The sequence below is a fragment of the Anastrepha ludens genome, chromosome 2 (genome assembly GCF_028408465.1).
Source record: "Anastrepha ludens isolate Willacy chromosome 2, idAnaLude1.1, whole genome shotgun sequence".
NCBI classification, from domain to species: Eukaryota; Metazoa; Arthropoda; class Insecta; order Diptera; family Tephritidae; genus Anastrepha; species Anastrepha ludens.
Window position 1 is genome coordinate 45,834,013 of NC_071498.1, and position 26,638 is coordinate 45,860,650.

General features: G+C 34.5%; 2 protein-coding genes across 17 annotated transcripts in view; one reads left to right on the plus strand and one right to left on the minus strand.

Annotated features, from left to right (window-relative positions):
* The window catches only part of LOC128870262 (unconventional myosin-XVIIIa), a 255,787-nt gene that overhangs the window by 191,561 nt on the left and 37,588 nt on the right, over nt 1–26,638 (plus strand). For 7 of the 15 annotated variants that reach the window (XM_054112870.1, XM_054112875.1, XM_054112865.1 and 4 more), the window contains 2 exons: nt 1,150–1,284; nt 5,477–5,704. In XM_054112870.1, the coding sequence (XP_053968845.1) occupies nt 1,150–1,284; nt 5,477–5,704 (363 nt within the window). Of the gene's footprint in view, nt 1–1,149; nt 1,285–5,476; nt 5,705–24,851; nt 25,457–26,638 lie in introns of those variants that run through there. The other 8 variants (XM_054112923.1, XM_054112945.1, XM_054112902.1 and 5 more) reach the window with 7 other exon arrangements.
* On the minus strand, nt 902–23,867 carry LOC128870357 (uncharacterized). 2 transcript variants are annotated; one of them, XM_054112981.1, is made up of 2 exons: nt 23,743–23,867; nt 902–2,483 (listed from the first exon to the last, which is right to left on the minus strand). In XM_054112981.1, exon 2 carries the CDS (start codon nt 2,444–2,446, stop codon nt 1,568–1,570), a length of 879 nt encoding a protein of 292 aa, XP_053968956.1. In that variant the 5' UTR covers nt 2,447–2,483; nt 23,743–23,867; the 3' UTR covers nt 902–1,567. The 2 variants fall into 2 exon arrangements, with proteins under 2 accessions (XP_053968956.1, XP_053968949.1); XM_054112974.1 differs by lacking the exon at nt 23,743–23,867 and adding an exon at nt 16,935–17,003.

A 26,638-nucleotide genomic window follows, 5' to 3' on the forward strand; every position in this document is an offset into this window, starting at 1 on the left:
TGAAACTGAATCCAAGCAGTGTTCTATGCTCACACCCTTACTTTAATATAAATATATTCCAGTTAAATAGATCTGCTTTGTTTTGGAGCATTACTAGTCGACTACAACCACTTATCGTTCAGTATTTTAAAAACTGAATTTTCTAGTATCAAGCGGATTGATGATATACTTTTTTGGGGGGATTTGTCACGTTTTTGCCGTCCCATTGTTAGTGTTTTTTTTTGTTTCTTGTGAGAGAGATAAATTAAAAATATTAAAATTTATACAAAGATAATTTTTCGCAGCTTCGAGCTTCGACACCTGATAAGGTAATTTGGGGCGAAATTAGCCTGAAACATTTTCTCGTGAATTTCAGAGTTGCCTTTATACTTCTAACACAAAAAAACTTGAACTTACTGAAAAAAAGCAAGTAATATTCATCAGAATTTGATGATTTTCAGCACCAACGAGTAAATGAAGGGAGCACAATAGATTTTCACAGTGATAGATTCCCTCTTAACAGTAAACAGGAAGGAGGGTTAGATATCTATATGTAAGGTTGCGCAAAATTAATCATCCAATTTTGTTTTTGAATAACTTCTTTTACTGAATGAAAAAAAAAATTTTTTGAGTGATGGAAGTCTATATTTTGACCTTCGCGAGCTCCATTATCTGTTTGTATACGGCGGTTGTCTAGTTCACAAGTGTCAAATATGATTGATGCGCGATACCATTCGTAAAAATTATAAATCTTTCGATAGGATGATTAATTTTGAGCCACCTGTTAATAAAAAATAATTCTTAAAATCCTCTAGATAGTCCAAAACAATTGTAGAAAAATGTATAACCGTTTCAATGACTTCTTGGGTTTTTACTGCATTCTACTATGCATACATACATACGATAAATACTCGTACTAGATGCTTCCATCATAAGCGAATTTGGGATCAAAACAGCTCACTCTATCGTTTTGCAGAACCGCAACAAAATGCATATCAAACTATGTTTTATTATTTCACTTTATTATTATTGCATCACCGCATAGTTTCTACACCCAACCATTTCAAATGAAATTCTTTTATTTATTTATTTCTACCTTTTATATTCTTTTCTATGTTTGCTCATTTGTGTTTCTAATTTCATCGCTGTTTTTCTCTCTTTGCATTGCAGATTTTATTCCGTTCTGGTGTTTTGAGTGAATTGGAGGCGAAACGTGATGAATTGCTGTCGGATCGCATCATACAACTGCAGGCGTATTGCCGCGGCTATTTGGCACGTAAACAGGTGGCGCGCCGACGCGTACAGGTAGGTGTGGTCGTTATGATGAAATTTCATTTTTGCATTTTATAATTTCAAAAACATTTTCAAGTGGTGGCTTTTCAGTTTTATTCATTATTTTATTTTAGTTTTGCTACTATTTTTATTGCAGTACTAAAATGCTTAAGGTTTTAATTTATTTTGAAATACAGTATTTACGGGATATAAGCATCGTCAAAAATTGCACTAAACCGGCTGCTTAAGAAGAATAATTTGCGCTTAAAAGCACTTTTGGTTTTCACAAGATATGCTATTAGTTGTACTTGCTCTATTACGCCGTTTTAAAGGTTAGGTGGTCTGGCAGCTTGATAGGCTGCCTTATTCCTAGTTTTGAGCAGTAAATACCCGCTCTCACTCCGTCTGGAGTTTTCGAGCCGTCCGTATAGATGTGAAAAGTTCTATGGCCAGGTTTCATGCCTTTGTGCCATCCCTCCTCTTCAATTGTAGTGCGAAACCTTCTCTCCCAATTAAAGTACGGAGTCATGTAGTCCGTGCCACCTGAGCTCCACTTTCCTACTGAGCTGTGACCGAAAGTTCTGCAGGTGAATACCCCTGCAGCCATTAGCCTCCTCGCGGATTTCGCTGCCAGGTTTTCCGCCATGAGGTCAATAGGTGGCATTCTGAGTATCATTTCCAGCGCCGCCGTTGGAGTGGTCTTCATCGCTCCTGTTATGCACAGAGCAGCGAGTCGTTGAATCCTTTCCAGCGGCATTAAGTATGTCAAAGTTTTTGTCGCAGTCCACCATACTAAGGTTCCATACAGCAGTATCGGTCTGACTACTGCTGTGTAGCACCAATGCATCATAGAGGGTGATAGATCCCAAGTAACGCCCAGCATTCTTTTACATGCGTACAACGCATTACTGGCCTTTTTCACCCTCTCCTCAACGTTGTGCTTCCACAGCAATTTGCTGTCCAGTATTACTCCGAGGTACCTCGCATAATTTTCGAGAAGTAGTTCGTTGTTGCCTAGCTTCGGGAGGTTCCACGCCGTTTTAAAAGTATTGATAAAATGTGTCAAGTTACGACAAAATTTGATAAGTTCTTCACTCTCCGCACCTCTCGCGTCATGCCCGGTGGGTTTAAAAGTCTTTTGGAAAATTTGAAGTCCTCGAAAGATTTTTTGGGAGCGCCTCTTTTGCAACTCCATAAACAGTTTTTACAAATCTAATCAACTCAGGTAGGTGCTGAAAAAAGAAAAAAATATTCAAACTGTTACGGAAAAGTGTTAAACCTAAATATAAACAATTAATTTATTATGTTTATCTTTTTACCTTTCGGCAAAAGGAAAGAAAACAAACGTAAGAATAAAACATGTTAAATGATTTATTTCAGCCTTTTATTGTAAAAATTTCCTAAAAGAAAATAGATATATGGGACAAAACTTATATTAAATTAAATCTTAAGAAAACAATGTAAAACAGTATTTATGTTGTATGTCTTATAGTTTGCTCATCCTCCGTTATTTATTGCAACTGATACTATTCGTCGTGGCAATGAATTCCCGAATTACTGAAGGACAATAAAGTCGATTTTCGCCCATTCCTCTTGAATAGCCTTTTTAAATTGGCGTCAGCCTTTATAAATTTACTTGCTAAGAATGCTACATAGGTTATTCATTGGATTTAGGCCAGGACTAATTGGGGGCTACTTCAGCACACGAATATTTTTCGACACGAAAAACTCCTCTGTGCACTTAACGCTGTGGATTGAAACATTGTCCTGTTGATATGTCCAAAATTCACTGTGAAATTCTTCGGCGAAATTCAATAAAACTTTATCCAAGACCTCTACGTAATTTTCTGCTTTCATCTTATGCGAAATAAAACAAATCGTGGTCTTGCCACGATAGCTAAAAGCAGCCCAGGTCATAAGGGAGGAGCCATCGTTTACGTTTCGGGAGTGTCGCGTTTGACGTGGCTCGCGAATATCTTTTTAATACTACTGACAACTATCAGGTCGGTCGAAAATATTTCTTTTTTCATCGATAAAAATAATGGTTTGCCATTCATCATCCCAGAACTTATGATTATTGGCAAATTCGAGTCTAACTGCTTTCTGGCGTGATATAAGCTTCGGTTTAGCCTGTTTATTTTGATATCTTAAATACGAATCTTCACTAAAAATTTTCTATATTATACTCTTCATAACATTGAGAGAAAGCTCACATCTAATTTGATTAAGGCGAATGTTTTTATTGGCAGTCAACCGTCTTATCTCGCTCTTACACCTGTCGTCAATCTTAGGCTTTGCACCAGTTTTTTTAATTTTTCCATATCCATAAGGATTTTTCAAAAAGTTGTGGATGGCAATTTTATTTTGATTTATTTTGAGCGCAATTTTTCGATCTGAGACTGCAGATTCACTATAAGCTAGAACACTAGTACCCTCGGTAAGTATCATAGTTGCGTTCGGCTTGGCATAGTAACCTCCTCGTGGTAGATTCCGGAAACTACAACTTATTATGTAGGCTAACTGCAGGCGTGTCTCTTTATCTGACATATTGGATCCACCATTTTCAATTGTTTAAATCTAATTGCAGATTTGTCAACAGCGATACAAAAAAGCCCGAGTAACAAGTTTCAAATTAATCAGATAAAATTTAAAAAAAAGGTCCGCATAAGGGATTCGACATTTTTAATTTCTAAAAAATTTATGTCCGCCATATTGGATCCGCCATTTTGAATTGTTGAAATCTGACTTCATATTCGTAATCAGAGACCATCAAAACCCCTAAATACCAAATTTGGTGAAAAAAATCCAATTTTTTAAATTTCATGTCCGCCATATTGGATCCGCCATTTTGAATTGTTGAAATCTGACTTCATATTCGTAATCAGAGACCCCAAAACCTGTACATAGCGGTATTAAAAGTTATAAACTGTTGGTGTTTTGGGAATTATGAATTTTGGCCACTTATAAGGGTCTCCTGGCCCACTGTGTAGTGTCGTAAAAAGTTATTTGGCGTATACACCCTTTTTGGGTGTTTAGACGAGCTCCTCCTCCTGTCCGTGGCGTGTGTCTTGATGTTGTTCCACAAATGGAGAGGCCTACAGTTTCAAGCCAACTTCGAACGGCAGATATTTTTTATGAGGAGCTTTATCATATCGGAAATACACTCGGAGGTTTGTCATTGCCTGCCGAGGGGCGACCGCTACGAGTATTAGAAAAATGTTTTTCTTAATTTTGGTGTTTTCCCGAGTTTCGAACCTACGTTCTCTCTGTGAATTCCGAATGGTATTCACGCACAAACCCATTCGGCTACAGCGACCGAATTATTTACCCCACATGAAAACTACTTATTTGCTAATGGAAACTACTCAACTTACCTTAAGGAACCTTTTAAATTATGAAATGTGAATAAAAATATGACGCGATCGCCATAACAAGAAATAAAATCTTAATCACTTGATTCTACTTTGGATTTTAAGGTTGGCATTGTTATCGATGTTAATGCGGGTTCCTAGATGAACGAAGTCGCTTACAACCTCGAAATTATATCTGTCAACAGTGACGCCAATTTCCAAAGTTAATTGAGTTTTTTATATCCGCGAAATACTGTAACTATTTCAAGCTTATTGTTTTATTTTTTTTATTAATATAACTCCCCGTTGTTGTTGCTTCTTTTTATTAACTAAAGCACTTATGCGCCCTATTTGTCTTTTACCTTTTCCCTCGGTTATTGTTGTTGGTTGGTAAGTTGTTGTATTATTTAAAATGCATTGCATGTTGTGAGTTGCTGCAATTGATTTGTTGGCGATAGGCATGCCTGTATGCGACTTGTGTATCTGTTGTCAGTAAAGACACGACATTTGTGCAAATGCAACAACAGCAACCATATTGACGCATGTAACACATGGAACACTGTCAAAAACAACAACAATACTTCGTTAGCTGGCAGCTGTAATGAATATGTTGCTGACACAAGTCATAAATATACATAAGTATCTACGCTTATATGCATTTATTTGTATGCCTTTACTACTTATATACATAAATATTCGCATTTCCTGTTTTATGAAATTTTTAGTGCGATTATCACTTTTTAATATTTTTTTTACTCATTGTTAATACCTATCTTCATCATTGGGAAATATAACTCTCCATTGTTATTGTAATGCTTGAGTTTTCAATATTAGACATAATAATTTTTGATCGTTTCTTCGTTCCTTATCCATAGGAATTGGCCGTTCGTTGCATTCAACGTAATGTTAAAGCATTCCTGGCTGTCCGCGATTGGCCCTGGTGGCGCCTATTGGTGCGTGTAACACCTCTTCTAAATGTTCATCGCACCGAGGAGCAACTGAAATTGGCGAATGAAGAATTGGCAATGCTGCGTACCAAATTGGAGAAAATCGAAAACGATCGCAACGAATTGAAGACTGATAATCAGAAATTGGAAGCGAAGGTGAGTGATTCAAGCAGCATAAATTTTTATTTCTTTCTATAAATTATTATTGTACTTAGCTTAGGTAAGGAAATATACTCACTATATCTAATATAATATAGAGGGAATGTATGACGCGAAAAAGTGCATTTTAACAGGTTCCCTGTCGGCACACAAAAACACTTTCTTCATGGCATATGCTTCGCGTTTTTTTTTTTCTCAGAATCCTGTATGGCCTTGTTATGCTTATCCGTTAACCCTTTGCATTTAGAAATGCGCAAAACGCATATACTTTCTGTCAAAAAAAGATCGGGAAATGTTCATTTACAAAGCGCGCGATATACATATGTGTAGTCTAAATTTTTTTTTTTTTCTGGAATGTTGGTACAGCTGTCTTCTATAGTGTCGCAGAGTAGGAGCGCAATCTGTCGATTAGCTTGTTTTTAGCATTTAATTATATCAGTCAACCGCAGGTGTGCTCTGCGATTTTCACTATGGATAAAAATATCGAACAAAGATTTTGTCGTAAATTTTGTATTTTGAACGGGATTTCGTGTGCCGGATCGTTGAAAATGTTGCAGAAAGCCTATGACAAAGTGTGCTTTATGAAAAACACGGGTCTACGAGTGGTATAAGGATTTTGCAGAGGGCCAAGAAGTCGTGGAAGATTTTCCCCGATATGGTCGCCCATCAACGTCTTCAACGGATGAAATAGTCGACAAAGTCAATAAAATGGTGCTGGAAAACCATCATTTCAGTTTGAGGGAGGTAGCTCGCGACCTTAGCGTGTCTCACGAATCAATTCGCAACATTTTACACCATCAATTGGACATGAGACGCGTGGTTGCTCGACTCGTTCCAGAGAGTTGAATTTCTTTCAAACAATTCATCGGAAGAAGGTGACTGAGGACATGCTTGAGCAAGTGAATTCGGACCCAACCTTTATCCAGCGCATCATAACAGGTAATGAGACGTGGGTATATGAGTTTGGCATGCAAACCAGTCAACAGGCGGCTGAATGGCGCTATCCACATGAGCCGAAACCCAAAAAACAGAAAACCACGTCAAAGTGAGTCAAAAGTGCAAGTCAGCTATTCGTTTATGGCGTTGTGCACTCGGAATTCGTTCCAAATGGCTCTACGGTAAATAAAGAAAATTATTTGGAAGTTATGCGACGTTTGAGAGAGAATGTGGGTAGGAAGCGGCCCAATTGGGGCAAAGAAAACTCATTGATCTTGCACCATCTCGCAAGGTAAACACTCCACAAATATCATCGAACAACCACCATATTCACCGCATTTAGCCCTCTATGACTTTTCCCAAAACTTAAATTGCCACTCTGCTTTGAGTCGATAGAAGCCATTAAGAAGAATTCACTGAAGGAGCTGAAGAAGATCTCTTCAAACGCGGCGAAGAAGATCTCTTGAAGGCGACAAAATAAATTTTGATTTCTGATAACATCTTCACACTTTGTCCTATTATATAATTATAATAAACCGACTAAGTCGTTCCAAACGATGCTCCTTTACGTGTTGTATAGTGTGCCTTGTTGCAAGAAATAAAGAGAAACAGACGTTCAAATTCGAACAAGTCAATATTGCATGTCTAGTTTACAGAAATGTCTACTGACTGAATTATTTCAAGTATAATTCACAATAATAATAGGTTTGCCTATTTATTTATTTATTTTTTATTTAATTCACAATTTCCAACGTTTTACAAAATTTAAAAAAAAATTCAAAGAAATTTCTTCAAAATATCAAACTTTTAATTCTGGTTATGAAGTTTTGTGGCTCAAAATTCGCATTGATTTTTGATCTTTTTTTGTTGTTGAGGGTCTTTTGCCTCGAACGCCTCTTTCAAGAATTGAAGCCAAATGACTACCCATGGCGTCGCATTTGCGCTGATTGGGCTCATTTGAATTTATTGGAAAAAGTAGTTAAAAATTGGACTGTTCGAATGTATCATATAATTCGTAGCCGCGACGGACATATTCATATTCCAAAAATAAAGCCATGAAATTATCCACCAGATTATAATAAAAACCTAATAAAAACACCCCATAGTTAAATGAGCTCCCTTAACATTTTATTCAACTGTTAAAATTTTTTCCCAAATCAAGCATTTCTAGATCTCGGCGCATACCAAACTTCTGCCTTTCTTGGCCCAGCGCAAAACAAAAATTATCGGTATGTCATGCGAACTGAGCCCCCTCGTATTGATTGAACAAGAAGAAGGCAATCGTTGCGTTTATTACTATTAAAAAATATCTTTTAAATTGTTACTCAATAAAACAAAATTTATATTAGGCCGCAAAAAACAAAAGACATCACAAAATGTTACGTTTTGTTTACAGCAAACATCCAATCTAAAGCAAAAATTCCCTGAGTTGTTATAAATATTTTGCATTTTGCATATTTTTTATTTAATTTTCTCAAAGTGAATTTGTTTATTGCATATTTCTCAAACATTCCCAACTGACAACGATGTTACGAATGTGTAGATTAATACCATAATATGTACATACATACATAAACATACAGTTGTGAACATAAAAATTCGGACACCGAAAAATTCTGTGTTTTTGCTACATTACATTGTTCACATTATCATCAATTTCTAGAGTTCCAAGTCGGAATAAGGCCACGACATTACTTACATGGGAATACTTAAATATTAGTGAAATTTTTGTGTTTTTATTTATGTGAAAGAGCTAAAAATCGTAGAGAAATGTCAAATTATTGAAAATGTGCAAAACGATCCAAATACTCTTAAACGAAACTTGCTGCTGCTGTCACAAAAAAAAAAAAAAAAAAAAAAAAAAAAAAAAAAAAAAAAAAAAAAGCATGGTGTTTCTCTCAACACCTGGGTTGTTGGAGAATTCTTTACAAAGCCGGATACAATGCTATTGTTTCCAGAAGGAAACCATTAGCAAGCAGCACGAATGAACTATTTGGAAAAGGTCATAATCTGCGACTGTAGTAAATTCAAAGTGACGAGAAGTTAACGTTGTTCTGAACCGAAAAATATTGAAGCTGCGTTGAAACACGCTTGATTCCAATTATTATTCCCATCATCATCCCATGATCCCAAACACACAAACAACATATTTTATGATGATCCTTGTGTAATATACTCCATATCTTGAAATCTTTACTCCGATCGCCACTGTGCAAATGTCATCGACCGCTTGGCGCATCTTTTCGGCAAACAGATCAGACGAGTATCGCATCAAAGACTCAACTTAAGCTGCTTCTAAATATTTGGTTATGGGAGGCCAAGGTTCAACCCGGACTGTCTCGCCTACAATTATGATGAAATGGTTATGGGAGTTCAAAAAAAATGGGAGTCTCGATGATCAAAAAGCGAATTCGTTCGATGCATATTCGATTGCTGGAACTGACTTGGGCAAAAGAAAAGCAAGCTTTTTTAGAAAAATTATCATTTTATTTAAACTATCATAATAAGCAATTGGTGGAAGTGACTAATACTTTTGTGCATGCCACAGTAAAGAAAGTATTATTATTATTATTAAGAGGTGGTTTTAAGTAGTTTGATTGATGGATTCACAGTATTTCTCTGAGCCCGACTTCAGCAATAAATTTTAGTACAATGACGACATTATTTCCATCGTCACCAAACCGTGTCTGTACCTGTTTCGCTCAGCCTATTAGTGGGTCTCATCTAGCCTCCCAACCCGCTGGGGGTAAGATAATTCCGTTGTAATTTTTTGGTCGCCATATCAGCCACTTTATATTTAAACAAATGACATTTCATGCTTCCATACTTCGTGGGAAAAAATTTTCAATATTCTATTATAAAAATTCAGCTATTATAAGCAAAAATGCTAAATTTACTTCGTATTTCAAGCCTGACATTTGTTGCTAAGTTACGAACCGGAGCAAACTGTGGCCAAGTCTGCTACCAAATTTGCTGTGTATTTGATGCGATTGTCAGGGAAGTATTTATTGCACATTAGGTATACCACCTTGATCGAAAAGTTCCCAGAATAACCGCCAGGTGACGTTCTAAATAAACTGATTTGAGTTCTCCTTTTTATGCTAGACTCCCACATCTGTGGTTAACATTTCCACCACAATTTTGTCGCCATTGCTTGACATTTGTGAAAGTTACGCCGTCTTGAGTAAATCTACCTCTGCACTTATTATCGCATTTTTACAGTTTTAAAAATAGATTTGAATTTGCAACAACGAATTTGTATTAAATTTTACGTTAAATTCAATGGTGCGAAAATTTTAAACTGTTTCGGAAATGATACTCTAAAGAAAACAGTGGCAAGAACGCTTCAGAAGAGATCGTGAATTCATCGCGGATGGCGAACGTAGTGGCAGGCTGTACAACATGGAAAACTGGTGAAAACATCAATAAAAGTTGTTCAATAACCATCAGGGAGCTTGCAGCGGGCTAGAACATTGCTTATAGATCCGTTCCGACGGCTATGATAGCTGCTCAATAAAAAATATATAATATCTACATGTATGGACGATTTTAATTCTGAATTATATTTTAGGCGCGTCAAAGTTTTCACGATTTGGCATATTCCTATAGTAAATCGGCTTAAGAAATTATGTTATCTCCACATTGTAGGTATATAGTGCGCTCAACACAATAACTTTTTGGAACAATTTAACCCTCTAACTCCGCAATAGATGGAACTTTTTTGTGTCTTTTGAGGGATTAAGATGTACCATACAAATCTTTTTCACAAAATTCTACCACAAGGTGGCGTTAAACGAATCATCCAATTTGGTTTTTGAATAACTTTTTTCTAAAAAAAAAAAGAAAAAAAATCATTTGGAAAGATGGAAATCTTTATTTTGACCTTTGGCGCTGGGTGTGAAATTGTAAAACGTTTATAAGGATGAAAACTTAAACTAAACATTTAAACTATTTTATTTAGATATGAATTAAAATATTTACTTGATTTACAATTTTATATGATCAACAAAACAGGAATGAACAAATGTGAAATATGTGTTAAGGAAAAATACAGCGGTGATAAATAAGTGAAATGAAAACTGAGTTATTTTCATATCCCTGTAGCGGGACCCATCGGCCGTTAAGGGCTAATTTTGTTAGTGAGTATTGAAAAAATTGTTTTGGTAAAATTTCAATATAAATTAATGCACGAAACTGTAAACTTTTTATCGAGCTTTGATTGTACTTCCCGTGTACAGGCCTTTAAATGCAACCTCACTTCTTAACGCATTTCTCGTGTACGCCACTGTAGATATTTATTTACATGTACCGTATTTACATCTACATACATGCATGCACAATTTTTCAAAATACAATATTGTTTTTTGAGCTGTTAATTCTGTTTTGGTCTCATCACTTTAAACCAAATTGTTCACACTTTATTGTGGCGGCTAATCAAAATGAATAAAATATGAGCATACAAATTAAGTAGAAACAAACCAAAAAATGCTTAAATTTTCGTTTATGAAAAATGTGTGAAATGAAACAACGCGCCACTTACAGTTACACGCAATTATAATTTTTACTTTCTTATTTTATTTTACAATGAATGTGCGCGATTTGTATGAAATTCCAGAGTGTGCGATTTTTCTTAGCAATCACAAAATATTTAAATATGAAATAAATATAAATTTTACCCCTCTTTTTAATTTTATTTAATTTCTTATTTCCATTCGATTACTTTTGCTTTTTGATTTTACGCCTTCCGTTTCACTTTATGTGTTTGACACATTTTACGCTCGCGCAACATTTCGCCTTCAAAAACAATTAGAATTTCATCAAAATTTCATGCAGCACTGCATCTGTGAATTTAAGGAAATAATAGATTGAATTTTGCAATTTGCAATTTAATGCAGCTGGTTTTTATATGTGCATCATACGCCGCATCCATATTACACTCGAGTAATTCGAAAGTCATCAGCTGACCACAGCCACAGCTGGAATAATTCGAACTCAATTGTAGTGTGTCTTTTTGCAGCCCGTATTTTATTTGATTTTATTTTATTGCCTGCCTTTATTTTCGCAGCACACTGCCATAAATCAAATAAATATTATTACGCGGCTAATGTATTTGAAATTGTGCAATACAATGGTGGCATACATTTTTGAGGCATTTTGAAAAATATGTGCGAGCGGCCATGAACCAATTATGTCCAAAGTTAAAGAAGTATTAGAATTTTTTTTTTTTTGCATTTTAAACTTGAATATTTGCTACTTAATAAATAAATGTGTGAAAAAGTTTTAAACAACAAAAGCTTAATTAAGATAGATGATCGGCTGAGAACCATTTTTCGCTTTTGTTTTTGTTTTCAACGTGGCATTAAGGGGACAGATACCTGTAAAATTTCGAAAAAATTTTTAATCCTTTAAGAATATGTCAAACAATTTTTAGAACGTAAATTTAAGCATTTCTTATATAATATTATAGATCGCCAACCGTGACGACTCTATTCTTTGCGTTCGAGCGCTGGAAGAGGTATAGTTACGTTGCCGACTTTATACGCGTTTTTCTCAAAACCCTATTTTCGAATTGGCGACACGATAACTCGAAAAGTTATTGACCGATCTCCCTGAAATTTTCCACACATCCTTTTTATGATATTACTTTCTATGTGTTTCAAGTTTTCGAAAATTTTTCAAAAAAATAATTTTCTCGAAGCAAAAATAGTAGGAAAATTCGCCCTAAAATTCATTTTTATTTTGTGAAGCATTTTATTCCGCAATTTTTTTTCATTTATTGTTAATTAATATAGAAATTATGACATTAATAAACAAAAAAATTTTTGGTTTTTTGTATTGAGGTCATTGACGCCGATGCTACAATGCCCGCCGATTGAGAAGCCCCGCTGCGAACTTCCAGAAAGAATTGAGTGTACATCTGGCATTTTAAATGATTAACATAAACAAAAAATTTACATTATTTTAATGTACAAAAAAACTGTATGCCAATTTTGAAAAAAATATATTGACTTCTTCATTTGAAATAATTTTAATGAAAATCAGGGAAAATATGGCTGTTTACAGGTGTCTGTCCCCTTAACAAAATATAAAGTAGTGCGACGATGTGTACTGAAATTGTAGTTGAAAAAAAATCGTACTATATACGAGTATATATTAGAAATTAAGCTCGATTCTTTTTCCATATAACAGGTGGCGCAAAAGTAACCTTGTGATGTTTTTTGGCTGTAATTAAAAAAAAATTGAAAAACTTTGATTCTTCTTGTGGATTATTTTTATTTGGTCTTTTAATTCTTTTTACATCAAGTCGAGAATATGATGTCATGTAAATGGACGCCGCCACAGTTGATTGCCGTTTGAGCCCTTTTTATGGCGTTTTCCATCTCTTTGGCCAAAACTTCCGGCGATAGGTCCTCACATTCTTGACGGATATTGTCTTTAAGAGCTGTAAGGGCCTGAGGCTTGTTGACATAAACCCGCGACTTCAAAAAGCCCCACAAAAAGAAGTCTGGAGCGGTCAAATCAGGCAATCTTGCTGGCCAGTGCAAATCGCCAAACGGGAGATTAGGCGCCCGGGAAATGCATCCTTCAGCATATCGGTTGTGGCACGTGCAGTGTGTGCCGTTGCACCGTTCTGTTGAAACCACATGTTTTCCAATCCTAATTCATCAAGTTGCGGCAAAAAGAACTCGTTGATCATTGCTCTGTAGCGCTCACCATTCACAGTAACCGTTTGGCCCACGACGTCTTCGAAGAAAAAAGGTCCGATGACTCCTCCAGCGAAAACAGCACACCATACAATGACTTTGAGCGGGTGTAATGGCTCTTCGTGGGTTACACACGGATTTTCAATGCCCCAGAAGCGTAAATTTTGCTTATTTACGTACCCGCTAAGATGAAAATGGGCCTCATCACTCATGATTATTTATGATGAAAAATCATCTTCCACTTGGTGGTGATTAAGGATGGCTTGAGCGTATGTTAGACGCGATTGGCGGTCAGCAGTTAACAGCTGATGCACCGTCTAGACTTTGTACGGAAACATCTTCAAATCTTGTACCAAAATTCGCTGTAAAGACCGTCGACTGATACCCATTTGACATCCTCCATGACATCCTCGGCTACAGCAGCAATATTCTCTGCAGAACGGCTACTCCGGGGTCTGCCACGCCTGGCAGCATCTCGTGTTGGGCCAGTCTCTTCGAGGCGAGCGGCTAAACGTTGCAGTGTTTCAGCAGTAGGCGTAGGACGGCGAGGAAATCTGCGACGAAATTCACGTTGTGCCAAAGTCACCGATCGATTATTGGTCAAATAAATAGTCAGCAATATTCCGCGTTCTGGAGCAGTGTAGCGTAACATTGTTTATTAACGTGTATTTCGCATGTGTTTACTACACAAATGTCAAAACAGAACTGACATTAGGGGCCAATCGCAAAATTTATAGCATTTTCTGATAGGAGGATTACTTTAGCGCCACCTGTTATATGGCTCAATATCTCCATTATTTTATACACAGAATTGTCTTGACGCAAAGCAGTATTTCGCACTGATTTGCTGTACGCATTCGAATGTTATTCAAAAATTAAAAACACATTTGTTTTTTTTTCCATGAAATAAATTTTCCCCAAAAATTTTTTTAAAGCCTACCAATAACTAAATTTTAAGAAAAATAGACGACAATGTCCAATATATTTGGATCACTGTACACAATTATAATATAAAATTTTTTAAGGCAAAAATGGAGCTTTCTTTTGTCTCCGGTCTCTAATTAATAGACGTTAAAATCGAAATATGTTGTCACTGAGAATAAACGTCGTCGAATTAATCTTTTAAACGTTTTAAAAAATTTTCACCCATGGCGCGGTGCCCGTAGACAGTTGCTTACATTTCCTTGTATATAATTCGGCGATGTCCAGGAGCTAAGCGAAATATTTACCGTTTTGAACCACTTGAATAAGGCTGGTTACAAAAACAAAAAGCTCGTTGAATGGATACCCAACGAGTTAAAGCAAAAAAAACTCTTGGATTGAATTTCTCCCCGCGAATCGCTGTTCATTTGCAATAAAATCAACCCATTTTTGAAAAAATATTCACTTATAAAAAAATACATTTTTGTAGGTATTTTGGAAGCACATGGTCCAGCTTACGTAAATCTTAATATTTTTCCGAATTATTTTGGCGGAAGTTCTAAAATATAATGAATTCCATAATTCCGGTGGAAAAACCGCAACTTTTTTTAGCAATTTATAATTCGAATATGGGCTGTTCGGCAATTTTTTGGCATTGGCGCGATGTCAATGCTATCTAGCGAGTTTGAAATTGAAATTTGAAAAAGTCAAGTCAAGAAGCACCGAGAGATTTGGTAATTCCTAAAGCACTCAGGCTAAAAGCGCTGTATTTAAAGCACTGGAAAGTAAAAGGGTATATAGTCAAGGAGGAAAGGAGAGAAAAGACAAAAAGAAAGAGATGGGATAGAATAGAAACAGAGATAGCTAGTCCTATGAGAATTTTCCAGATTCTTTGGCAAATTTGGAAATATCCTTCAGTAGAACGAATATTACACATTCTCAAGGCATCGGAACCCAAAATTCGCAGTCTTGCTCAAGCAAATGTGGGACACTCGCAGAGAAAATGCTCAGTGCTATCCGCCTCCTCTAAGCAAGGCAGTCAAATCGATTGATTGTGGCATGTAATAATACCAAACATCTTTTCTTCCAAGTTTGAGAAGAAAGTTCGACAGTTTTCGGTTCGGGATTATCACAAAACACTGTACAGTTCTGCAGCGTTCTATATCGGACCGTCGCTCTTTATGTATTGTAAATTGCATACATAATCGCTGATCCTATTCATGATTCCTGTGGAACTGATTCCGATTATTGGCGCTGTTCCCTATGGGGTAACCGCTGCTCCACAGTTCACAGTTGGCCAATTCATCGGTAATAACATTTCCTTCAACAGTGTCTTGAACCCCTCTTTATAAATACAAGGTTATTTCTTCTTGTAAATACAAGCTTATTTGTCTTGTAACAAAATTAAGCTTCTTCTCACATTCTTGCGAGAAATATATATTAAATTTATAGTTTAATCCATTTTAAACATATCGATTTGGCTACGTAGGTCTCTTATTGTAAATTAAAAGAGAACAAATCTTACATATATAAAAGGCGGCGCAAAATTTTGTTTTTGAATAACTGCTTACTGAATAAATTAAAAATGATTTTGAGTGATGGAAATCTTCATTTTGACCTTTACGCGCTCTATCGCTTGTCTGTTTCCATGCATACTGCAGCTATCTAGTGTCAAGTGATTGCAGCGTACGACGCCATTTGAAAAAATTATAAATCTTCCGATAGTGACCACCTTGTATATAGTCGAGCCATATAAAGCATCTTTTAAAAGTATTCAAAGTAAAAGTAAACCCTACCTATACCACAATTCATCGTTTACGTAGTAAGCCTTTATTTTTATTTACTAATTTATTTTATTTATTTATTTTTTCTTTGATTTGTATTTTCTCAAACTCTTCATTGAGTCCGATTGGAACGGAAATATATTATACATACATATGTGCATATATGTATGTAAATACATACATATATCTCAGAACCAAATATGTGTAGAGTAGAATGGGGTAAGATAGGTCTTTTTTTTTTGGAGAGCTCTTGCTACGGTGTTTTTGCATTGATTTTGAAAAATAAGCAAGATTTTGAAAGGTTATTTATCTGCTAACATTTTGGTTATACTGACCTATGTTTGGCTAAATATTTTGGAAGCTGCATTCAATAAGACAAAGGTACTTTTTTTCGATATTTTTAAGATCGGGGGGCACGATAGGTCACTATATGTGAGGGGAAAATAACAATGTACATGGCTTGGAAAGTAACGTTTTAACTTTTATATATCGAGTATGAACACTGCACATGTTATAAAAGTTAGGAATTTTTCTTTAATTCATCACGCGAGCACGTAATGTTTCGAACGGAATTTTAAATTGTTTAGAGGCTGATCGAACACTAGCGCCATCTCGGACTTCCGCGATTGCATTTTTTACGTCCTCTTCACTTCGTTTCGGCGTTTTTCGCACATAATTACGCACCATTTTGCTGCAAAAACATTTAAAATTTATTTTATTCAATTAAAAGTAGTGACCTATAATGCCCCCAGACGCCTGACCTATAGTGCCCCCAAGCACATGTTTTATGTTAGTGTCGATATTTTTTTTTAAAACAATAATATCAAAAAACTAACACATTATTCGTGTTCAGCATTATTTTCTACGTAAAATAAAACTCACCTGACAAATATTTACATACATTAAATGCACTGCTCCGTAGAATAAAAAAATGCTTTGTCGGAGAAAAGCTCACAAAAAACTAAACGACGCCAGAACTAGGATAACTAATCAATGGTGACGGCCGAAATGACAGTCGCGAACGTTGTTCCCCACCACGTATTCAATTCACATAAGACGAGTGACCTCTGCAAAAACAGTGCGACGAAAACCCCACCTACCTATTGTGCCCCCATACCTATCTTACCCCATTCTACTCTACATAGAAAAATACCTATACTTCTATTCCTGCACCTTTAATTAGCCGAAGTTTTTTCGGTACAGGAATTAAATCATTCAAATAAGCTGATTTCTGCCGGCAGCCAAACTAGCATCAATTTCCGCTGACGACAAAAAAATTCCGATTTGCACAAATTGACACGCAGAAGCCGAATTGAAGGGAAATATCAAGCAAATAGCGTAAATAAATCACTTGATCGCAAAGAATCACCCAGACGCGATCGTTCGATGCTCTATCGGTCAGCATTAGAAAGGCCAACCGCAAATAGATTTTCGTATTTGTAGATATGCCACAGTGGCAGAGCATCTATTTCAAATATACTTCTATTAAAACGATATAAAAAGTGGAAAAAATCTTTACGCAAGATTAGAGTGACGCGAGCGCTCGAATTCATTGCCCAGCAGCGGTGAGTCAATCTTACCTATCGCTGGGCATACCTGATTGGCGTCGGGCACTTCGCAAATGCCAATGAAACAACTTTTTGTATGAAAATCTTTAAAAGTTTGGTATTTCAGTAAATAAGACAAAAAAAATGCTTTGTTAAAAGTAAAAATATACTTCTTGCGTAGAAATTGATTTTACACACATATACAAGTATACATTAGGATGCATCACTCTCTAGAGACAAAATTTCTCTACAAGAAAAAAATTGTTTTTCTATCTTCAACTTACTATGCCTTCCTAAGTAAAAGTTGATATATTTTCATCTAATAAAATACTGTTAATTGATATGGCTATTTTTTAAACAGCATAAGAAAAGAGTTTTTGGTACACCTGGGACACCGCGATTCAATCCTTTTTTGGATTCTCCGGGAAAATACCGGGAATAGTTGAGTATATTTTTTGACATCAGATGCAATTAATGAAATATGTATCATGAAAGTCTCGCTTTATTTGCAACATAGGTTGAATTTTAAGCGTTAGCAATACCTTTTTATTTTAACAAAAATGACGGCTCAGCAGTTAGCATAATTAGTTAGGATAATTCGCGAACTTAATTTAATAGAAAGTCGTATGATATGCCAGTAGTTTTGATTAAGGAAATTGATATTTTTTTCTAAAGCTGGCGGCAGCTTATTACCTGCAGAAATCATTTCAATTTCTATCAACAATCCAACCAGCAAGTGTTGAAGGTGACGCTCGAAAGATAACTCGCTCACAGCTTTATGTTTTTTTTTACTTTAATCAAAAATTTTTACACTTTAAGCGGGGCAGCTCTTCCAGTCAACGAGTTTTCCAATAATCTTTTGCAAAAAACTGAGAGTATTTGTTATCTTAAAATAAATTACATATTAATATTCATGCTTAAGTGAATATACAAAATTTTTTTCAAATAAAAAAATGGCGGCGCTACAGCTGCTCAAACATAGATCCTTTAATTTGAGTCGTGGAATGTACAGCCTCTTGTAATCAACTGAAATCAACCAGACAAAACTTATTCTTAAATAAGATATTCATTCCGCTTTGCACTTACCTACTTTTAACGAAGAAAAAAGGAACATGAAATATTGAAGTGAAAAAGAAAAAAATTACTTAAAAAAATAATATTTTTATTGATAATTAATAGAAAATTTGAAGTACATGCAAATGCCAATATGTTAAAGAATATCTCTTTTTTTTTTGTTTTTGAAGCTTTAATTTGATTTGCATATAAAAAACGTTAAAAAGAGATAAAAAACTATAGTTTTAAGCCGACTCTGAACGGCACATATTTTTTATGAGGACCTTTGTCATGGCAGAAATACACTCGGAGGTTTGCTATTGTCTGCCGAGGGGCGACCGCTATCACAAAAATACTTTTCCTTCATTTTGGCCTTTCACCGAGATTCGAACCTACGTTCTCTCCGAATTCCGAATGGTATTCACGTACCAACCCATCCGGCTACGCCGGCCGCTTCTTTCGACTTGTTTTCTTAGTATAAGTGTATTAGCTAGAATCCAAATAAGCTAAAACCGAAGTGAAAAAAATTGACCTGCCCTAGTATACATACATGTGTACATACATGAATTGCTAAACACTATATTTCTTTCTTATAATAACTTGGTTTAAAATACTGCTATAAATTAATCATCCAATTTGGTTTTTGACTATATTATTATCTAATTAAAAAAAATTCTAATAATAATTTTAAATGATGGAAATCTTTATTTTGACTTTTACGCGCTCCATTCCTAGTCTGTTTTTATACTGTAGCTGTCTAGTTAGCAAGTGTCTTACGATGCAAGATTGACTTACAAAGCCATTTGCAAAAATTGTAAGTCTTTCGATGGAGTGATTAATTTTGCGCCACGTTGTGTAATAGGCTGGGTACATATGAGCTACACTTTTTAACAATAATATTTCAAAAAAATCAAAAATATTTTAATTTCGGGACAATCTCGGGGATTTCGGGACTACAAAAAAGGATCCCGAAAATCTCGGAATCATTACAACCTCTAAAATAAATATTAATCTTTTTTTTTTGGATTATGGCACTTGCAGCAAATGAGCGAATGAGTTCTACTATTCAGCGAAATAATTTCTTATTCCGTTGCTCATTGCTGAGTTGTGAGTTAAAGGAAATGCACCCAGTGTACAACAACATTTTTAACAAAAATTGCGGCTTTCATATTTCTATACATATCTGTTGCTCTGCGCTCAATTTCAAGTAGACATTTCACCGCAGTAGATGAGGTGGCTGGCGGCTAGCGCGGCCCCTTATCGTGGGTCAAAAGGAGGGTGTGCGCGTGTGTGTGTTTTGTCACTTTTCATGATATTTCATTAACCATAAATTTGGATAGTTTCACTTTTTATGCTCCTATACAAATACATACATATGTATGTATGGGCATATGTCTATACATATATCTACTTAATTAGGCGCCATCCTATTTATCTAAGCAATTTGCGCTGCCAAGCGAGTTGGCTATTTGCAAAGTCTTCAATTTCTACATTTTCGATAATTCTTCAGTTTATTTTAGTTTTGTCACTGTGTGTGGCGTTTCAATTAGCACAAATATCATAAATTAATGTAATACCTCTGCCAACAAATAAACAAACTAAAAAAAATCGTTTTTCCTTTCGTCGAGCTTACACTTTCATTACATTTCATTATATAATACAATAAAATTTCATTTCATGTTGACTTTTACAACAAACTCGTGTAATTCTACTTCGTATTTTCTAATTTTAAGGGAAATTTTACCTACATATACATATATATGCTTATGTAAGTATGTAACTACCCATACCCATATGCATTCTCTTTGAACCAACATTGGGCGGTAATAAGAATAGTAAATACTTACAATGCTTTAAAAAGTTTCGAATTTGTGTAAATGCATTTTATTGTATTCTGGAAAGGGTTTTGAAGTCGTTAATAATCATCTGCATTATCATACAACTGCAAGCTGACACCAGTTAGTCGTATGGGGCGATGGATTATGAGCAGCTTGCAGCACTGATCTATTGTGCAACAGACTGTAGCCAAACAAACATTTGTATAAGTATATTTGTTTGTATGTCTATGCATTTTAGTGCAGAAATTCCCGCTTATACAATATTTCACTTTATGTATTTTGCTTTTCAACCTAAAAATACAACACTCACGTCCGACATATCATATTGCCTTTGGTTGGTGTTTATTCAGAAAATTGTCAAACAGCTGTTTTTTTTTATTCGTTTCTTTAGCTGTGTGCACACAATTGATGTATACTCGTACAAGGTGTGCCAATGAAATCGCCTGTTTCGAAAAACTACTATTTAAGAAGTTCAAATGCTTTCATTGCAATAAAAGTCTATTTAGATTATCTAGAGTTACGGGGGGGTTAAGTTATCTAAGGGAACAGAAAACTATCGAACTTCCTTCTAACACTTGGCAGAAAAGACGTTCGGTTGATGGTTGGTATTATTACAGCACACAATCCATGTGGTCAGCATATGACCACCATTGGAATAATTGAGGACCCGATTTGCCTGTTTTGCTTAGACGAGGCGGATAGCACTGAGCATTTTCTCTGTGAGTGTCCCAAATTTGCAAGAGCAAGACAAAGAATTTTGCGTTTCGATATGTAATATTCGTTCTCTCAAACTTGAGGATATTTTGATATTTGCCAAAGAATCCAGAAAATTCTCAAAAATTTAGCTACCTCTGTCTCTATTATATCATATCTCTTTCTATCTGTTACTTCTCTCATATCCTCCTTGACTACCTACCCTTTTACTTACCAGAGCTTTAAATACAATGGGCTGAAAAATATGAGTGTTTTGGGAATTACCAAATCTCTCGGTGCTTCTTGGCTTGACTTTTTTGCAAATTTCAATTTCATTTATTAGTTATAATATTCTTAAATTTGTTTTATTGGTTCTTTACTCGATAATTGTCTTTTACGGGAGAAGTGTTCATATGAGTTCAAACAAAAAAAAACAAAAACGATAAATATATTCAAATTAGCCAATTTGCATCGCCGCAGAGCGAAATAACAACATTTTCCAATCGTCCCACAGTTGGAGAATTTGAGAATAACCTAAAATTAAAGTGTTAGTATAATCATTTTGTTTTACAGCAAAGAGATATCTCGTAGAATAAGAAAATATGACAAAAAAACTTGAATTGTTTTAACTTTTTTAACTAGAATTTCAGAGTTTTCCTGGACAGACAATTTTCATGTAACAAAGTAGATTTTTTACAGTTTTTTTTCACTTGTTCCATACGAGGGCACCCTTTATATTATGCTCCCAGTAATGCAAACACAGCAAAAATAATCATGAAAATGTTTTTTTGTTTTCAAACTAACAAAACACTTTCAAACACGTCTGCACTCGCTTGAACAAATTTTTACAGCACTTTTACCACTCAGAAGTGGATGCCTTCAAACGAGTTGTTCAAAGCTTCTGGAGGCGTTAAAAAATGTTGCTCTCGAATATTATTTTTTTTGTTCGGAGAGAAAAATAAATCATTATGAGCCAAGTCGGGGCGGCAAAGCGGATGACCAATTAATTCGATCTTTTGAAAACTTTTTGTGTGAGCCGATACGTGAAAGCTCTCAATGTGATGATGATTCGTCATCGGCGGTGGGTTTTCCTTAATTCTTCGAAAACTTCTGGCGAACAAATCGTTGCGTATAACTCAGTATTGACTGTTTTAAGTTACTCTAGTGATCCAGTTGCGATATGATCAGACTTTCCGCCTTTAAAAGTGGCTAGGAAATGTTGGCGATCTCTTTACGCGATGACTGAGACATTTCGTTGACGATTTTATATGTGCCTACAGATCCTTGCTTAGAATGTCAGATCCCTGCTTAGAGACGTCAGTCGATGTCGTTAATTTCATGTAAAGGTAGACCAAGAAAACAAATAGTCTCGGCAGGATGGAATCAAAGGCTGAGAATTGTAAGATAAGTATGTAGGTTTAGCTAAGCATGTAAATAAGTGGTTAGAGTCATGCGGGCTGTTTTCTCAGCTGGCCGCCCAATCTAGCGTCCTCACCTTATTCGTCGTTGAGTCAAACACTCTACAGATTTACTTTATTAGATCGTTAAATAGTGATTGAGTTCTCTGGAGTTTATTGCAATAACTATTGCGTCAACTTGTGCACTATAACACGCTATCCGCCGCAACAGGCCGCTTAAGGTACTTGACCACCTTATAAGTTTCAAAAAATTAAATTTTTTTTTTTTACATTTTTTACATTTTTTCAATCCTTATACTTTTAAAAATCATCACCTGAAACTGTTTTTTTAAATTCGAATTCTAACAAAGTGAAATCAGTGAAAATGTGCAGGCGCATCCTGCACTCATTACTTGCTGACTCAGCTGAAAGAAAATAGCAAGTTTTAACTTTAAACGCGTTTTTCCAGAAATTACTTTTTTTCGAATGGCGGACACTTTATCTCCGAAACTGCTTAGCCGATTTTAATGATTTTGGTCTTGTTTTATTTGTTAAGATGTTTTGTATGCCAATTTACCACATTTTGCAAAAAAAAAGTTAATAAAGTATTGCTTTTTAAGCATAACATTGTGAAAAACAGGGGTGTTTTCTTAACTTTTTTTCAAACATCCGCCATTTTTTTATTATTTTTTTTTTTGTCAGTTTGTGGTAAATTCTCACGCAAGGAACCTTCCTTTTGAAAATTTTGTTTCTCTCTTTTGTTTTAGAATTACCATTTCTAAGATTAACTGTCCGCCGCAAGACATGATTTTTTTCAGGCCTCGACTTTGGCGCCTCCTGGATATATGTTAAAAAAAGAAATTTTAATAAATCAATTTTTTTTTTGTATTATATAAGCTCTAAATAAAAATTTAAAAAAAAATTTATTTTAATATATTATACAGAACATGAAAAAAAAATTATTGAATATGTTGTACTTTTTAGCTTTCCAAGGTGGTCAAGTACCTTAACACATAAAATCTTAAGCCTCAGAAAACCCAAAAAGTTTAATTTTTCGACAACAAAAAATAATAATAATAATAATAACAAAATAAACCAAATAATATAAGCGAAACATAAAGAAATAAAATAATTAATTTTTCATTAAAATTTCATTGATTACCTTTCACCACCTGGGTAACACTGATTAGTCACTCGATTGCGATTTCTGTGCCACCAAGAAAATGTACCCCTCCATGTACCATGAAAATAAACCAAATTTAAGTGCCGAAAAACCCACTCCCTCACATATTCACCAGATGAAAATGTTTGAGCAACAATTTACGAATTCAATTTTTTACCGGACGCACTTTGGCAACTAAGTAGTCATAGTGTACCAAGCAACACAGCCACGCATTGGGTCTGGTTAATTTCAGACAAATTGAAATGAACATTTGGCCAAAGTTTTGAAGATCAAAATTTATTATTAATATAAACAAGTAGACGTGTGTAAATATGTTGTGTAGATGTTTTGAAAATCGGTGCTACTAGGACAAACTAATAAGCAAATTAAGTGGCAGATCGGCCAAGTAAGCAGAGAGTGGGCAGGCTGAATAGGCACGAGTGGACAGAAGAGGACCACACAAATATAGACGCATACATGCGCAATTATATGTAAAGTAAACGAAATCCCCAGAATAGTAGTAAAATTAGTGCGAAAATTGGGCAAATTACAGCTGCAGGCACATGCATGCTGCTATGCTGCTGGCCCACCGACCCACAGACCGATCAACGCAACTTAAATCGATCGTTAAGGCATTTGGCTCGCGGGTTACAGATTATACCGATCGCTTTTAGTGTTCGAAAGCAAGCAAATTTTCTTGGCTGCGATTCGTGTGTGCATTTGTATGTATGTGTGTATGCATAATTGTTGCTGCCGGCAAAGCAACTAATTGTGTTGGATTTACGCTCATCTATTGGCGGAAATAGGCGATAGAAAAGCGCAATGTTCGCAAAATACGCTTAATTTTTAATTTTTTTGTGAGTTTTTGTTTGACTTGTATTTTTTTTTTGGGAATTTATTTCTGCGTACTCACTAACCACTAGTTGTAGTCCAAATGTACGTCGTTATTTAATTTTTTTTGTTTTGCGTTTTTTTTGGTTACTTGCTCGTGGCCTAGCCTATTGCGTACGCGGCATACGCGGCATAAGTGACGATGTGTTCTGCCAAGCAATGGCCGGTGCCAAGACAAGCGAGAATCCGCCTAGCTGCCAAGTAATCAGTAGTGAGCGTTTTGTGCTATTCCCAGCGCATCTGAAAGCGATCACCAGCGTCCGTCCACCACCAACCAGCCGCTGTAGTCAGTCAGAACCGAGCAGCAGTGGCGAACCGATCGTGCAGTGAACCGCTGAATGCCTGAAATTTGCACGAAATTCGCCAGCTACTTTCCGAGAAATTTAAAAATTTGAAAATAAGCAACGGTCCGCGTTGTACCGTCTGTCTGCCAGTTCCGTTCATCGGACAGAGTGTGTGCGGTCGCTGGAAGAGTTATTCGGCGAGTGTGGAAAATTCTGTGAACAGAGATCGGATATTTTTTATTAAACCGAAAATGTAGAAATAATATTTTAGGACAAGTATTTTAAAAATTAAAAAAATATGTCATTAATAATATGAACAATCATTGAGATATAAAAGCAAAAAGCTGACGCGAGTTCAAAATATAACCACTTATTTTCTTTGTGTTCCCGTTTTTCTTTGATCATTTGCATTTTTGTGTAGATCCCTGCTAAAAATCTTAATACCTAAGCAAAGAATAAAAAAAGTATGCATATTATGAAAAGAAAAGTGTATTGAAAACACGAAACACCTGCACATCAGTAAGAAACTTTAAAAATAAGTAAGAAATAAAACAATGTAATTAAATTCAACTAAAATAAAAAATTAAGTAAACACGACTAAAAGGAATAATAAGAAATAAGATAATAGCAAACAACTATAAATAAAATAATCCAGATAAACAAAGTAAAATTTAAGCAAATTGAGTAAAATAATTTAATTTAAATTTAAAATTAAACAAATTAAATGAAAATAAAATAAAATAATATAATTTAAAATTTTAAGAGAAATATAAATATATTTTTGTTAAAGTTATACTAAAATAAAATTCAATAAAAATTAAAATAAAAATAAAACGAAATCGAATGGAACAAAATATCTAAAATTAAATTAAACTCAAGTTAAAAAATATACAATAAATAAAATTAAAATAAAATAAAATTATATTAAATTAGATTTTTAACAAAATTAAAACAAAATACAATTAAACAGAGTAAATTAGAAATAAATATAAATCAATACGAAAACATAGTAATAAAATAAAGTATCCTAAAATGAAAATCTTAAGAACATAAATAAAGAAAAGATATGTAACATTAGGTTAAATGAAATTGATTTGAGCAAAACGAATAAAAATTGCATACAGATTAAATAAAAATTGCATACAGATTAAATTAAAAAAAAAAAAAATTTTTGTGTAAAATAATAAATGGCTCAGTAAAATGTATTGGTATTATGCATTTTATATATACAAGTAAAAGCAAAATAAGTACAACAAAGTTCTTAAAAAACTTGCGTATTGTACAAAAACTTAAAATAAAACAAAATATTAACAATTAAGAAAAAATAATAAAATAAAGTAGATTTAAATAAAAAAATACTTAACTAATATCAAGTGAATTAAAAACAAAATATAATATTGTAATATATATTAATATAACTTATAATAATACATACTTCAACAAAATGAACACAATTAAATAAAAATAAATCGATTCAGAACCAAATGAATAATAAAACAATTTGCATAAAATTAAAAAAGATTGAATAAAATAAGTGAAAATAAATAAATTCAAAACTAAATAAAATTTACAAAAAAAATTGCATCTAATAATTAATGTAATCTGATTAAAAACAAGATTAAATAAAATTAATTAAAAATTAAAAGTAAATAAATTCGAATGAAATGAATAACAAAATTAATAGTTTGCTTTATAAAAAATTTACAAAAAAAAAATAAAAT

Coding starts and splice junctions, on each gene's coding strand:
- LOC128870357 (XM_054112981.1), bottom strand. CDS start 2,446: ATGGAGTTGCAAAAGAGGCGCTCCCAAAAAATCTTTCGAGGACTTCAA.